Source organism: Mus caroli, unplaced genomic scaffold, assembly GCF_978045245.1.
Source record: "Mus caroli unplaced genomic scaffold, Mus_caroli_1 scaffold_6, whole genome shotgun sequence".
Lineage (NCBI taxonomy): Eukaryota > Metazoa > Chordata > Mammalia > Rodentia > Muridae > Mus > Mus caroli.
In genome coordinates, this window is record NW_028227261.1 from 50832505 (window position 1) to 50849536 (window position 17032).

Here is a 17032-nt window from a genome sequence, read left to right on the forward strand (position 1 = left end):
TAGGGGTGAAGAGAAAATTGGTGGGATGTTTTAGTTGTTATGGTAACTGCAGGGAAGTCTGGGCTCCTAGTTTTTAAGGGGCTACCAGCATTGACAGCAGATATCCAAAACTTGTGAGACCAATGCACAGGACAATGACCGATTCTGCCTCCCGATGTAAGCCTAGACAGACCAAATGGCTAAGAAATTCAATTTCTCTGCACACAGAGTCAACACCTGTGGTTTCCCAGGAATGTGACAAGCGTGTACACTCAGGGAAGAACGTATGTCATTTGATTTGGAACATGCGAAAGAGTTTTGGGAAAGGGTGGTCCCAGACAGAAACACTTGTCATTGTGGCTGGGACTAGCCTGTATTTTCAGCTGAAGTTTTTCCTGGTAATTCTGCTCTTAGGTATCGTCATCTCATTACTCATTATGTCCTACAGTATGGTCATGCCCAAGTATTTCTTTATTGAAACACATGCTTTTATTATAAATCACTTCTCATTTCAATTCCATACTATCAGTGTGACATTATACTGATTAAAAATGGTGTAGGAAAATAATGGGTTCCTATAACACTGCAGATATTTGCTATTTTGAGTAGAAAAAAGGATTTAGGCTTCAACTGTGGGCCTTTCAATGTCCTTGGTGAATCTAATGCCCATTTTAATGAGTGAGCAGAAACCTTCAGTTTTGGCCCAGTCATGCCCCACCCTCCTTTCCACCATTCTTCTAAACCAGAAATATACCTATTCTTTGATGATGAGATTATAACCTATAGTAGAGGTACTGTAGGCGATAACCTACTGCACAGCTAGGTTAGCAGCCCAGTAGACTGTGGAGTGACCTTTCCCTCTGATTGCATGGCTGTCTGGGAGCCACAGCTCTCTGTGGCTGCCCAGCAATAGAGAGAACATTGTATCCCATATTGTTACCCTGGGGGAAAGAGCAACACTAACAGTGTGGTTTCTACAGAATGCATGTTGCCATCACATAATCACAAAGAAAAATCATTTTAAGGAGAAGCATCCTGAGCCACGAGTTAGGAGTCGGTGCTGCACTTCGAGGTCTTGAGCATAAGGCTCAGAGACATGGCTTTGGCTCACGAGTACCGGCTCAAGAGATCCAGAGGATGGACATCTTCATGTTTTCCCAAGAGTGTAATGGAGCCTAAGATCCACAGGTAGATTCATTTCTGATGATTGTACTGTTGGAGGCAGCAAGCCCCCCCCCCTCATATTTTCTTTTTTCCCCCCACAGGGAGCTAACAGATGGGCTATGCACAATTTTTGGGAGAGAGCTATTAGCATGTCTCTCTGGCTTCACGCCATCTGCTCCAGACCAAAGTATAATATTCAGAAGAGAAAAAGGCAACACTGGGTAATTGGTACCATGTTGAGGAGTTTACAGATCTCATTCCATTTTCCTGGTTGGGGGAGGAGGGGTTGTTAAGCCTGAGCTCTCCCCAAGCCTGTGAGCTACTGCTTTTTAGCCACAGGCCGTACGCATGCCTGAATGGACATGGACTCAGCAATTGGACTAAAACAGCGCTGGTTTCAGGAAGCACCTTCATGGCAGCCACTGCAGCTACCTAACAATTTGTTAGCTGGAGACTCGTGTGCAGCAGCGGAAGGAAGGGTGCCAAGAAACATCTGTTTGTGTCATAAAAGCTCAGGCATTACAAACCTCTTTGCTGCTTGCAAAGAGAGAACACCCACATTCCCACCTTGAAGTTAAAGGGCGTGTGTGTGTGTGTGTGTGTGTAAAATATTGCAGTCTATAACAAGATGCCAGCTCAGGAGACACCGGTACCCATGATTGAGGAAAGAAAAACCAAACCAGAGTAACCTATAAGGAACACATTAGAAACAAAGGCTCGCTGCATTTGTATAGAACATGTTCGGAACCTCCTAGCTGCATTGCCTCCTTTGACTCATTCATTCATCCAAAAATATCCATGCTGGATGCTTGGCTCTGATTCAGTCTCTAGAGATGCAGAGAGGAGCGGAACAACACCCCTCCCTTTTTTGGTGGGGGAGTAGATGCTTGCAGTAAGCCTCTAGGGTAGCTATTACCACTTTCTGTTTATTCTTATGCATAAAATTCTCCTTCTATGAGGGCATAGCTTACACCAGCCGGTTATACAAGCAGCAAGGCACACATGTCTGCAGAGTTCCTGCTTAGATCACACTTCCAGGCAATATTACAGAGGTCTTCTGTAACACACAAGTCATGAAGATGAGGCTCTCATCACCACTCTGGGAGGTCTAATCACCACCTCTCATTTTACAGGTGAGCATCTCAGTTCAGCAGAGATGAGGCTGGGCCATCTACCAGCTGGTTAGTAGCAGGGCCTGCTTCTCCAGACCACCCAGGCCATCTCTGCCATAGGCATGCAAGAGACCAAAGAACTCAACTTTATTAGATGCATTTGGAAAAAATTCCCAAGAAGATAAGGGGGAGGGGGAAGGAGGCTAGGACAGGGCATATGTCTTCTGACTTTTATATCCAGAGCTATGATAATAAAGTAATGATAACCTTCTCTACATTGAGCATCTACAATGCACCAGCACTTTCAGAGGCCCTTAGTTATCTCAGTTAGTTATTAATATCTCATGATATTAATATCTCATGATATTAGCACAAGGTTTTTTGTTTTTTTTTCCTAATCCAGTTATGAAGATGAAATCTTGCTTCTGAGAGATTACCAGCCCCAACATCTACCTAAAAAGTAAGCCAGACTTGGAGAGTCAGAAGTCCTCAGCAACCCGCTATCTTTCGTGCGACATGGGTCATTTCCTGACCTTGTCTCCCTATTGCTGACCAGACAATTTATGCAAGTAGATAGAAGCAAAATGGTCTGGCAATATATTAATACTAGTTGAAGATGTACAGGCTCAGATTACCACCTTCCAAAGACTATCTAAAGTATATTTTAACGCAAAGACAGAAAATAAAAATATGCTAATGCAAATTTAATTTTAGACTTGTGCTTTGAAAACCGATCGGATGTTTCAATAATCCAAAGAGACAGCACTGCAAAGATCAATAGCTTGACACATAGCTGATTAAGTAGTAAGATGCTACATGTCCTCAGTTTGGCCAGGGAAAAAGAACAGTACCTTTCCTATGTCTGATAGCACTATGTCTGACAACGGTCTCCAGGACATTTGTAATCTAATATAAGTACAAGGTGAGACTCGAAACCACACCTGGTGCCAGCTCCTCATTTATAGAGAAGAGGATGAAAGTAGGAGAGGCCAAACTTCCTCCCTCTGCCTGGAACACGCGTAACCAGGAAGCCTGTCTTCTTCCTTGACCCTTCACCGTCTGTTGTTGTTCTAGTAGAGAGACCCTCCTTACCATGCCTTCCTCAGCCAGGACTCTGGTGTCCAGTCTCTGCCCTGTGCATCATTTTATTCCTATTAGTCTACTGTTCTAATGTACCACACAGCTCAGGGATGCTCTGGCTTAGGATCCCAGCTGGAGGGGAACCCTCTGCTAAGTTCAATGGTGTAGCCCAAGCACTTGGAACAGGAGCTGGCCGACAGTGGGCACCCAGTGAATACTTGTAGAGTGAGCATGTCTGGAGATTAGTACAGGTCTATTGTTATCTTTGATCTTTATAGACAAAGCAATGGGGACAGCGTGTGTATGTGAATACAGGGCTCTAGCTCAGGGGTGCTCCTAATAGACAATTTTATTCATATTTTAAACTACATGTCCTATTTTATTGTTTCCAAGATTTTCTCTTTTCTTTTCTTTTCTTTTCTTTTCTCTCTCTCTCTCTCTTTCTGTCTTTCTTTCTTCTTTCTTTCTTTCTTTCTTTCTTTCTTTCTTTCTTTCTTTCTTTCTTTCTTTCTTTCTTTCTTTCTTTCTTCAAGACAGGGTTTCTCTGTGTAGCTCTGGCTGTCCTGGTCACTCTGTAGACCAGGTTGGCCTTGAACTCAGAAATCTGCCTGCCTCTACCTCCCAAGGGCTGGGATTAAAGGCATAAGCTACCACTGCCCAATAAATGTATAGCCCAGGCTGGCCTCGAACTCGAGACCCTCCTGCCTTTGCCCCCTTTAGCAAATCCTACTGGCTGTTTCCAAGATTTTAATGTTTATTTTCTACTCAAAAAACAACTCATCACCACTAAACCATTTCAGAGACCACTAAAACAATTCAACAGGGGAGTCTGTAAATGAATACATTTCTAGGATGCCTATAGATTCTAAGCTATGAGTCTACCAACTATATTGCTTCTAAAAGTTTGTAATGATCCCTAAACTCGAGAGGAGGAGCTGCATTCTAGAACAGGGTATGAATTTTTAATTTATATACAATAAAAGTAAGGTTTATATTTAGTAGCAAGAATTTGTTTGTAGTACCATATAATTAAAAGTAATTATTTACATAAAAAAGCACAAGCAGATTTGTATTCTAAAATATTCAAGCTCTCATTTGCTTTTTAGAAGAATAAAGCTGAGAAAGAAATAGTGAGCCCCCAATTCAGTGCAGGGAGGCAGAGGGAAACGCAACACTGTTCCAAGCTCCCAGATAACTAAAAGATAGCCTCACCTATCAGTGGTCATTTCCAAGTGGAATGGCCTGGCTACCTGGAGTGGCAGTTATTATAGAAACAAAGTATAACCCCTGAGATGCGACCATTTCTAAATTACCTACCCAACTGTGTGTCATAGGTAGTTTTACCCTTGTGTAAATACAATCTATGCATTGTAAAGGCAACTTGGAAAATAAAGAGATACTTTCTAAATCTCTAAATGTTACCTTCTCTTTTCAGTTAACCATTAGCAGTTTACTTTTGTCCTACAAGGCTCCCCATGTGAGTGGGGGGGACCTCTCTTTCCTTGAGCCCAGCAAGCCAGTCCCCTCTACCCATCAGGATTTAAGAGGCACGGCTCCTCTTACCTTTGCACCATCTTTCCTGCCTCTGGCTGAAGTGATCGGGAAGAAATAGGCCTGCACTGATGTGTATGGCTGTATGCATGATGCCATGTTTCTTAAATAACCTTGAGTGTGGAATTTTCCAGGTGGAAGGAAGCCATCCCAGAATTCCTGGCATCAGCACCCATAGCTTTGGGTTTGACCCCAACCTGTCCAAGGACAGGTCTGCCTTGTGTCTTGAGGTGAGCCATGGGAGGGCACAAGGCTCGCTCCTCGGGTGTTCTGTGTTTGGTACTCGTTCAGTTAGCTGTCTGAGGTCCACAGGAAGCAGAAGTGGGGAAGGTGGGCTTACCTGAGGGTACAGCAGCAGTGCCAAAAGACATAGAGCCAAACACATCTGCACTCCCCGGAAGTGTCTGGGACGACGACGGGAGAAAGGCATCACCTGGGGTTGCAGGAGTCTGTCAGACAGAGAGGGGAGGGGAGCAGATGCATGAGGCCTGCTCAGCACTCCACACGGATAGGGGGAGTGAGGCGGGTGTCACTAAAGCCAGAAACAGTCTGAGTCACTTCTGTGCTCCACTGGCTGATGACAGAAACATTATGCTTATCCCCAGGAGTGTGTGTGTGTGTGTGTCTAAATGAGCTGCTCTGAGGACTAAATGAAACCATGCATCTAAACAATTAGTTTTACCCAGTCTTTCTTAAGCACCACACATGGGCATAGTTGATGCTCAGTACATGATGGGCAGTGGGACTACTCATTTGAGCCCCTACCTCTGGGATTTTTCAGGCCAACTTACTCTGTTGTATATGACTTTCACCACTTGCAAGCAGCCAATTCAACCTTAAGTATATGCACTTGAAGCCTACTGCATTCTCTGTTATAGCTTGTCACTTATTAGGTGGTCAGTAAACAGGTGGCTAAATAGACAAAGGAAGCTTGTGGAGAGGATAGAGTGCTGGTCTATGTGTCCTGGAGCCTTACAGACTCCTGCTTGAACCTTCTTTCCCCTTGCAAAAGAGAACAAAATACTTTCAAGAAGACAACCAAGCCATAGCTGCGTATCTGGAAACTTCTAGCCCCAACCTGACCTCAGCTGCAGCTCCAGAAAGGTCAGCTGCCTGAAGTGCTGGGTAAGGGGTGGGGGGTTGGGGGTGGTTATCAAAATAAGAATGTCCATCCCTGTTAACTGTAGGCTTCTGCCTACAGTGTAAGTCTGTGTGATGCCATAATATCTTTGTCGGTCCCCGCCTCCTCCGTTGGAACAGACTGGGGCAAGCAATTAATTCTGAAACCATGGCAATTAGACAGGGCCATTTTTAGACCGTCAGCTTCCGGGACGAATGGCATTGTTCTGAGGATTACTAAATACCCATTTGGATTGCACTTGGGTTCAGGGCCAGAAACATAGCCCTGAGCTGCTGTGTTAAGCAGTTTTGCACACTGACAGAACAGCCACCCCCTTCACACTCCCTCCCCCCACACACATGGCCTTGAAGAAGTCCCATGTCTTCCCTGGGTCTCAGTTTGCTCGTCTGTACAATGCAGGGGGAAGGAAGGAAGAGCCCCTCAGGCCCACTCTTGCCTGTTCTCTACCCCAGCTGCTATGTACTGAGGGTGCTGCTGTAGGAGCGAAAGGCTCCCAAGAGAGACCTGGCTTCTCTGGGAACGAGACAAGATTGCAATGGACATCAGGGGTTGGGAACAGGGCAGCTGTGTCTGGATTCCCCAGTGGCAGCTGTGGGCAGCAAGGTCTCAAGCCATCTGTCCTCAGTGGTGGGATCGTAGCCCTTTCTCTGGGAGGTGCATCCCACCAAGGAGCTGTAGTGCTATGCCTCTGTTTGCACAACTGGGTGGTGCCAGGAAAGCCGTCCCACCGCCTTCAGTTGGTGCAGCCTGGCGCTCTATCTTGCCACACCTCTGGGGAGCAGGCAGGGGAGGGGCTGAAGAGGGCATGCATGCATTTCAGTAGCTGCTGCAGTGACAAGACTGCTTATCAAAGATCTGGTACTAAGGTTCTATCCTGCTTTGTTTATTCATGCTATTTTCTTTCTTTTCCTTCTCTATCTTTTGTTTTTAAATGTGTACTTTCAAAGAAAGGCTCTATGCAGTCTCAATCCTCTCGCAGGCAGTGCCCTGGGTGCCCTTACTGAGCTATGCCTGTGAACCCAGAACTTCATGAGTGGCTCAGGGAGGCACGGCTCATGCTTTCCAAGGCACAAAGGTAAGCCAGTGGAGGGTGAACCCAGTAAAGTGGGAGGAGAGAAAGGAAATGGGGAGGAAAGAAGACGGAACAGAAGGGGCTTCCTCTCCTGAGCTGCCCACTTGTGCGGTGGGTGACCAGGCCCATGTTGACGCATGCTTCCTGCCATGTTAAGTTTCGTGTCCATATTCTCAACTCAACTACCCACCCTTGGTAGGCTCAAACTATGCATCTTTCCAGACTCCCCTCTTAGAGCCTTAGGAGGAAGTCACAAGCAATGCCCTGTGGTCGCTCTAAGCATGGTGTCATTTGTTTTTTACATCAGAGACTTTGATCCTTACTCCTTTATAGTAGAGGAGCCTGAGGTTCAGGGGCATTCCTTGAACATTTAACTTGCAAGAGCAGGAGTTGAGATTTACTAGCCAGGCTCTCTCACCAAACCCAGATTGTGTCACTGTTTGAATGAAGGGTCAGGCAGCAGGGGCTCAGAGGGTGGTACATACTTACAGGGGGAGAGGTTATATCAGGAGGGGTGGACATGTCTCCAAAAAGTTCTAATTGGGTCACAGCCTGGAAAGACACAAGAGGAATCATGTAAGCATGAGGGCCAATGTTGCTGGACTTGCTTTAATATGTTGTATTGTGAGGATAACCCCCCCACCCCCGTTACTACCACAGATCAACTAGTCACTCCCTACTATACTTCATGGCTCCAAGGCCATGGATGGAAATACAATCCTACAAACTGCTTCTTTCAAGAGTAGAACCACCCACCCCAAAGCCACCCACCTGTCAGAATGCCAAGAGACCACTATGAGGTCCTTTCTCAGTTAATGCTCCCAACAGCACTAGCACTGAGAGGCAGGATCCCTTAGTCACATTGTTTTGTAAAGAAACAGATTCCCATAGAGGTGACATCAAAGTCACCCAGGTCAGGATTTGTAATTTCTATATAGAGAGCATGCAGTCAAATATGTATTCCCCAGAAGTCTGTCTTTGGGATAAAAAATGTGGTTGAATGAAAAGAAAACATTTCATTTAATACCAGGAAGAGCATCAAAACCAGCCCAGTCTACACACTATCAATCACTCCTAGGAGCTCCATGCCTACAGACACGGCTCCATCCATCTTCCCATCCATCAGACAGGGGGTGTGAAAAAGCCTGACCAGAAGAGCAGAAGAACCCTTTTAAGATACACTTAGAAATTAATCTGCATACACTTTAGCTTCAGGGCCTATAGGGATTCTTTGGCCAGGAACCAAAAGTCCTGAGTTAATTATGCAAAGCGTATAATCACACGCTTTGTGTGAAGCTGTCCACGGAGCAAAACCTACTTCCCACTCATCTTCTCATCTTAAGTAAGGGCTCCCAGTGCAGGCAACGGCAAAAACCCAGTCAGCAGAAGGCACAAGAAGAGGCTGGCTGCACTGCTACTCCGGTCCCCACATAGACATTTAGCTTCAACTTGGTTATAGGATTCATACCACAAGAGAAATGACTACTCCTTTTCAAGAGTGAGTCAGCTTTGAGTTCAGAAGAAGGTCCCACTGTTGGGTATGCATATTGATTCTACCTCTGAAGCACCTCCCAAACTTCTCTACCCAAGCTGGGTGATAGAGTTCTTCTGTTAGAGATTTAAAGCCTAAAAGCTCTAAACCTCAAACATTCCAAATCCCAAGCATTCCGAGTGTTGATATGGTGCCAGAAATGGAATATTCTGTACCTGACCCCCAATAAGGGCCATGGTAAAAAAGTGCTAGCATATTAATACACACACACACACACACACACACACACACACACACACACACACAGAGAGAGAGAGAGAGAGAGAGAGAGAGAGAGAGAGAGAGAGAGAGAGAGAGAATGACATTGTAAGTATCAGTATATACAAAACAGAAAAAAAGTTAGTGTTTGGACTTTGGTTCCATCTCCAAGGTATGTCATTCTGCATATGTCCCAACTTCAAAATCCAAACCACGTTTGGTCTCAAGCATTTCCAATAAGGGATGCTCATAATAGAGCTTGTTTGTTCTCCTACTTGGCTACGCTTGGCTGAATGGCACCGAAGACTCTTTTCCTGGACAAGAATGAAGCTCATCTGTGTGAGTGCCACTTCCAATCCTCCCCCCTGGGCTCTCAGATTGAACCACAGTGCCTGGCACACACCAAGTGTTTTCTTTCTTTTAAAGGATACAACATTCTCCCTGCAAATCTTGAAGAAGGGGCACTGTACTTGGTGTTAGGGGCATAGAAAGAACTGCCAAATCCTAACTGTGGGGAGTAAATGGTCTGTTGGGGGACAGATAAACAGATGCAGATCTCTTCAAGGTAACAGGACAGAAAGGGTGGCCAAAGTCTCTGATGGGGAACTGGAGCCCATCAGTGAGGGGGAGAATTTGGTCAGAGTTTTCCAAAGGAAACAGCCTGTCTCCCAAATCCAATAGGAGAGGTACAGTTAGCTTGGTGACAAAGCCATGGAAGACAATATGGAAGTGTAAGAGCCAGGAAGAGCACTGAGGAGGGCAGAAGCTATTTGGTGCTACCAGCATGCACCTCTCCTGGGGGAGGACATGGCAAGGGGACTGGCTGAGGCTAGCACAGGCATTTGTGTACATTTCAATCTTCTCCACTGGCTCCCCTAACACCTTCAGTCTCACCCAGTGATGGCCCAGCAGCTGATGTGCACAGAGCAGCTGGGGTGTAGCATGTGCTTCTAAATCTGGACCCTCCTGGTATTCCTGTGCCAGCCTTCTTTAGCATGCTGATAACACCTCACCTGATAGGGTGAAGACTACCCTTTGATCCTGCTCTTGCTGTATGAAAGACTGACTCTGCCTAATGAATTCAAGGGAAGCTACTGGGCTTCCTGGAGTCCGGATCTCCATGCTTATAAAATGGCTCAGGACTATTTTCAGCGTTGGGAAAATATTAAAATGAAGTTAATAATTAAGTCACACAATTTACATCTCAAATGTGTTGGACTCGTGGCAGACTTTTACTAACATCGTAAAGATAATTTATTGGCTAATTTTCTCCTTAAGCACAACTTTTAAAATAACCTCCTTTCTTGAGATATAGCCCTTCCTCTTGCCAAATGATTTTCACTCAAGGATTAAACGAGAAAAACACGGGGAGGCATAAACCATAGGCTGTTATTTCGTTTCATTGGATTTGCTGTTTAAATAGAACCCTGAGTTAATTAAATTTTATAGAAAAAGGGGGTTCTTGGGCCATAAAATTAAAAATAATCTGAATAACCACATATGATGGAGAATCAGGAATAGTATCTATTTTCACCGCCCTCCCCAACGTGAACCCCAGCCGATTATTTGTAACCTAATAAACCATGTTCCATCTGAAAATATCTGGAAACACTGTCCTCATCCATCATGTTAAAGGCCTCAAGAGAATAAAGCTAAGAGTTCACATTTGTAAAACACTTTACAGCGTACAATAAGCATTCCCATACATTATCATCATGTTTGACACTGCCTGAGCCTAGGAAAGTCAGCTCCATGGTCAGTCGGCACTTTACAGACGCCTTAACTGAGGCTGAGGTAAGTGACGGGGACAAGGGGATTGGATGCATGGACCTGCCAAGTAACCACACCCTTTCAAAGTCTGTCTGCTGATTCACCGGTCCCTGCTCAGCTTTTATTAATGGTGGTAGTGAGCTCTATGACATGTTCCAACTAAAAGCTGTGGTTCCCAAGAGACCTGCTCAGTGCACACCCGGGGGAGGCTATTTACAGCTATAGCTAGAGATGTCTGTTCATGCTAGAGGGTTGCCTGCCAACACTAGCATTCCAAAGGGCTTCTGGTAGAGATGTAGCTCTAGGTGGCAGATGTTTCTTTTAGAAGATACTGGGTACTTTGCAGCAGAAGGTGGACTGAGGCTGACCTGCTAAGGCCAGTGTTTGAGAAATGAAGGCTTTGAGAGGTTTGGGTCCAGCCCCTTGATATCTCCCAGCAGGCCTTGCCTTGGCCTAGCCACTTTGATTAAATAAGTAATAGTTTCCTAAGCATATGAAACACTGTATAGCTGCCTCATGATTTGTGCCCCATCCCTTTTTTCAACATGACTGTTGCAAGGTGACACAGTTGAGGGAACAAGATGTCACTGGCTGACCTTCACAACACATTCTCTCACACACTTATTCCCCATGTTTTGGCAACAGGAGATCCCAGGATCCTTCAGGTAGGAATTCTTACCATGCATTGGCTACTGTGCCAAGAGCAGGGACACATGCTCCCTGAGGACACCATGCTCTTGTCCCTGTGTTCAGTAGCTGGATGCCTTATGGAAGCTAGACCTACACAGTCAGGCCATGCAGCGCTAAGGGGGACAGAGTCCAGAGGATCTGAAAGGCAACCCATCTTCAGGCCTCTGCAAGGGCTCTTTCTAGTCAGTCATGCCTTTCCCCATTGGCTTCTCATCTTCCTCTCAGGACACAAAGATTGTGTTGTATTTTCCCCACCAGCATATCTGGGATGTGTTAGGAGACCTCTAAAATACTCATTGAATGAAATTAAGGGGTGATATTTCCTTTTCAATACTCTTACACACACACACAAACACCCATATCCCATATACACACCCACCACATAACATACATACATACATACACACACACCCCATATACACACCCATCACCCACACACCCCCACATCCACATACATACCACACCCACCACACACACACACACACACACCCTGTTTGTACATACACTCTTCCTACTAAACCTTACAGCACCTTCAGTTTTCCTGTGAACATTGCAATGGGCACCTACTGGAGCAGCAGAGAGTAGGACAATGGCCATTTATGCAGGTGGATGAGGACACCATGGGACACATGAGGTTAAGCAGAAGCACTCTAATTTAACAGGACCCTGGCAGACTCACCTTGGTTGCCTCGAGAAGCTCATCAAAGTCCATTGACAGGTTCCTGTTCTGCAACCACAAGGCATGATGGATGAGCACAGAATGAGTGATGGTCCGACAACATGAAACAGTTAAACAGACAAGGCCCTCGCATTCTTACCGGCGTGGCTGCGGCAAAGCGCGAGTCGAAATCCTCCAGCGGCTGGCTATTCTGCAAGTGCAAGGGATGATGAATGAGGAGGGAGTGAATGACACACAAATGACATGGATTTATGAGTTTAATGATGACGGCAGCCATGGTTTACACTCCCCTGGTCTCAGTGGGCGGGAGCCGATTCTGATGTATGGCGAGAAGCCTGGGATATGTTTCCAGCATAAGCAGATGATAAAGCATGGGTCTGATTAGGAGACCCAGCAGCAGCATGTCTGGAAAGTCCACCTTCCTGCGACTAGATACCCCACTCAGCTAGGCCCAGAGGCAAGAGCCAGTGTATCCACATAGAACAGTCTTCTTTGAAAATGAAGACTCGCCATCCTGTAGTTGCCAAACTCAATTGTGTCTTAGTGCTGATTCTTTTGGTTATTTATGGTATACAAAATAACGGGGTCCATTATTAAATTTTCATATTTGCACACACACACACACACTCTCTCGCATCATCAACCAGTTGTGCCCATCTTTTGTGCTATCCCTTCTCTTTGCTCAGCCACCTCTTCTTATGCCAGCAAGCTTAGTTCCCTACTTCCCTAAGCCCAGGTAACTGCCACCACCACCGCTGCTGTGAAACTTCTCCTTCTTCGAGTCCTCAGTGCCTCAGCTGCACCGAGCTGCTCTATACAAAGTTCTTTCATGAGTGTAACTTATTCCCCAAATGCCCAGCAGCTCCCCAGGGTCTAATACATAAGCATTGCCCAACAGAAATGAATGAATCCATGTTTTAACAAGTGGCTGGCAGCCGGCCAAAACCAACTGTTCTCTTAACTTATAATTCTATTGTATATATCATGTATTATAGGAAATGTATAATATCTACCACACACGCATATCTTAATAACCTTGTTTTGGTCTATACATACAAGCTAATTATTCTTTGGATAATTTCCAAGTTAGCTCAATGCTAATAGCATCTGTGCCTACTGGCATTCGAACCGAGTCATTGCGCATGAGCAGAGAGGTGACAAGGCTTCCTAATTTTGAACAGGGCTTGGTTCAGTTGTAAAATACTGTCCGGTTGCTAAAATCGCCTTCACTCTGCCCACAGAAACTGTAACTGCTACTTCCTCCAATGGGGCGGGAGAACCAAGGTGCCCAGGACCACTGTCATTTAGAACAACGTCAGTAGGTTCTGTCACCTGTCTCCACCAGCATCTAGCTCACCATGGCGACAAGATGAAAAGTTGTCATGTGCAATAACTACAGAAATACTATGTCCACTTCTATGGGGACTGATAATTACTGCTATTGTTATTTAGCCACAGGTGTGTGGGGCTGTGGGGAGATGGCAATCATCCAGGAGACCATGTAATCTATGGTGTGGCCCAGAAGGTTAAGGTTGTGTCACTACATCCCTTATAAATTCACATACTCCTGGGGATTTATGGCTAGGCCCCTACCAACTAGCTCTGGGTCATAACTTTTAATAAAAACATTTTTTAGTGTCCAAAATCTCATTACATCTGTCCAATATAAAAAAGCAAATGGCTTCAGAACATGATGGATGAATTAAATAAATTTGAAAAACAGCCCGTGGTGGAGTCTCATAAAAGCCTCACCATGTGCCACATAATGAAAATGTGGGAGGACCTCTAGCATCGGTGTGTGCCTGTCACCTTCCTGGTGACAGAAGACATGGCCTCTGGGGAGTTGCAGAAGTGAGGCACGATGAGTGACTTCTGTACATCCAGAGGAAGTTCAGGCTAGGAATCTGGACAAACATGTGTCCTAGGAGTTACATTGGTCAGGCCACTTCTTGGTCACATGGCTCTGGAACTCAAGGAGACTCACTTTTCTCTATTTCTAAGTAGCAGCGTGAAGTCATTCTCCCAGTCTTACTGAAAAGTGTGCATAGCTTTGTTTGGTATTAGGCACAATGTAGACGCTCAATAAATTACAGCCATTATTTAGTACCTTCTCTTATCTCTTGGCTCATTTTAACATGTGTTCTTTAATCTGAGGAAACTGTTGTTACTTGATGTTGGGAACTAGAATAAGGAGCCTTTAGTCTGTTCTTGACTCCATTTCCTTCCTTCCAAACCCCTGTCTTGTTCCTAGGCAGTTTTGCCAGACCATTTTCTTCATGGTGGTATCTCTGATACCTTTGGTCTGCTGCTGTCTTTGGACTTTGGCTTTGTCACTGCTCCAGCCTCCTTCCTCCTGTCTGGTGTGAGCATAGGTGACAGTGCAGCGCATCTGGCCAGTGAAGAGGTATTTCTAGTCAATGCCCCATTTCCCAATAGAGACTCATGTCTAGGGCCTGGAATCCATCCCTTGGCTCCCACCCAGTATTTGCTTTACCCACACCTAACACAGGACTCTTGGCTTGGCTTACCAATTATCTTCAATTTTTGACTTTTCTTCTGGCATTTCCCCCTTCTTATTTGCTTTGTATTTTTCTTTTAAAAAACTCAACAGGGTCAAGCATACCAGGACCTCAGCATTCTGAGAAGAGATTTCAGGGATTCCATTCTCCCTCACTCTTGAAGAAGACACTGAGATAAAGTTCCCATGAGGAGTTTCCTGTCCCATAGCAGAGGAATGACAACTCTATACTGGGAATTGGGGGGAGAACAGAGTGATGACCCTCGTGCAGTAAAAATGACAGTGGATGAGATAGGCTGTGTGGTACAAACATCAGATAGGAGGAAATCATATTTATGGCTGACAACTCAGGAACTTGCCATGGTTTACAATGTAATCTTGGGCTGCATAACACAATACTGTGGAGGAGGCATTCACAAAACCCTGAGACCTGAGCCCCAGCCTCTGCTATAGGATTCTCCTGGAGGCAGAGTGGCGGGTGGTGGTTTTGCCAGGTTTCCACAGGTCCTCAGTGACTCTGATGTGCAGCTGGCTTTTCAAATTGCTGTGCTGGGGAATGGATTCTCTTCAGGAATAATCAGTGAGCATCCTACTGGGAGAACCGAAGGCATCCTGATTGATTAGGTAATGGATTAATTAAGGCCTTCAACAAACATCGCTGGTGGATTTCCCACCTGCTAGGACCTAGACAGGTGCTGGCGACACAATGATGACTAATACACGGTCCGTGCTCTCAGTAGGGCCGTGAGGTGTAGTCCTTGTCATCTGAAGCAGACAGAAATGTGCATATGGGAGGGGACAAGGCTTTTAGATCTAAGCTAGGACCTGGGCCAAGGCTGCAAAAGAATCAATTCGATTATCCATTTAGATGGCCCGGGAGGAATGGATTAACTTAAGTGATTTGTAACTACACACAGGTGGGTAGTATTAAGGATACCCAGTGATTGCCAGCACCCGAATGCATGCTACTTTCCCAAGTGCATGATTTAACAAGCAGGGCACATGCTAATTAAGACTAATTCTCACGGGGATATCTAGCAGCTTATGTTCTGCACCACTGTTAGCAAAGAGGAGATGGGCCACTTTGTACTTCTTAGGAGACAGTCAAGAAACGCTTGGCTTGGGAAGTGAACTTGGGTGGGGGCTGCTGGGGGAGGATGCTGAACTACTGTGTTGACATGCGATTCTTCCCCAGAGCTGCACTGTCTGGTAGAACGTTCTATGATGGTGGAGAGTCCTGTCTCTCTCCAGTCCAAGCTGGTAGGAGGTGTATGCTGGGTACCACGGAGATGCTTAATGGGACTGAATTGGGAAACTTACTTTGGATTAGTTTCACCTTAAATAGCCACAGGTTAGAACTGCGGGAGCCAGCGCAACTAGACAGAAAATGCATGAAAAAGTAAACCATCAGCCATGCATCCAGTGCTGGCCCCTTTCTGAACACTAGGCTTCTCCTTCCTTGTGCAGTTTCTTCTGCTCTATTGAAGACTCTCCCACACTTACACGGACTGGACATTTTCTTTGGGAGAATTTAGTTCCTTGCTATGACCTGAGAGAACCACGAAATCACCAAGTTCAGTTTGCAATGACCGCAACCACCTTCTGGATCGAAGTTTTCTCCTTCGTCTTCGTCTCCTTCTCTTTCTCCTCTGTCTGGGCTAAGCCAGAGCCAGATACTTGTGAGTCTTTTAAGGGGAAGTTTCAAATGGAAATTCATGAAGCCAGCTAAGATTGCTGTTTCAAGTGGAAATTCATGAGGCCTCGTCAACAGTCAAAGGAAACAGAGCTGCACTTTCTGCCCACGTGTGCCAGGCCTTACAAGATGTGAGCTTGACTCCTGCCAGAACACAATGCTGTGGTTTAATGGAGGGTCTGGAGCTGGTGTGAGGACTCAGCTTTGGGGTGATTGAAAACTGGTCTCTAAGTACCCCAAGCTGGGCATCCTTTTGCAGCCAAATCTCTTCTTCCTCTAGCTATTGTTCAGGACGTGTTCTATACGTCTATCTGGAAGCTTGATAGAACACGCTTGAATGCAGTAATGAAGATGGCGTCCTCCCTCAAAGAGTATATTGTAGGCGGTGTGTTCAGTCTCTCAGACAATGAAACATTTAAACCTTACTTCCTTGAAGATGTACTTTGTTGCTATTGTTGCTCTTTGGAGACTTTTGATACAGGGTCCTGCTATGTTCTGGTCAGGAATGGTGTGGAACGAGTCTTGTGGTAAACCTCCTGTCCCTGCCTTCCAAGACCTGAGTGCTTGGGTAACAGGTGTGTACCACCATGCCTGGCTTGCCTGTGCTGTGAAAAAGGATGATAGAGATAGAGCTCACAAGCACTGAGCTGACTTCAGTGACTAACATGAAGGCGCAGGGGCAGCCTTGGCAAAGACTCTGACTCCACACTCTATTTTCTCACTTTCCCCTCTTGTGAAGAAAGCCTGATTGATGTGCTAGCACTTAAAAGCACAGGGTAGTTAGAATAAGGTGGATTTAGGAGATGGGGAACTGGAGATTCAGAACAGCAGCA

General features: G+C 45.6%; 1 protein-coding gene across 4 annotated transcripts in view; it reads right to left on the minus strand.

Annotated features, from left to right (window-relative positions):
* Positions 1 to 17032, minus strand: part of Dab1 (DAB adaptor protein 1) — an 887226-nt gene that overhangs the window by 18784 nt on the left and 851410 nt on the right. For 3 of the 4 annotated variants that reach the window (XM_085839132.1, XM_085839131.1, XM_085839130.1), the window contains 2 exons: positions 7589 to 7651; positions 5227 to 5335 (listed from right to left, as the gene is read on the minus strand). In XM_085839132.1, coding sequence (XP_085695258.1) covers positions 5227 to 5335; positions 7589 to 7651 — 172 coding nt within the window. Of the gene's footprint in view, positions 1 to 5226; positions 5336 to 7588; positions 7652 to 11988; positions 12037 to 12127; positions 12179 to 17032 lie in introns of all 4 variants that reach the window. The other variant, XM_085839129.1, reaches the window with a different exon arrangement.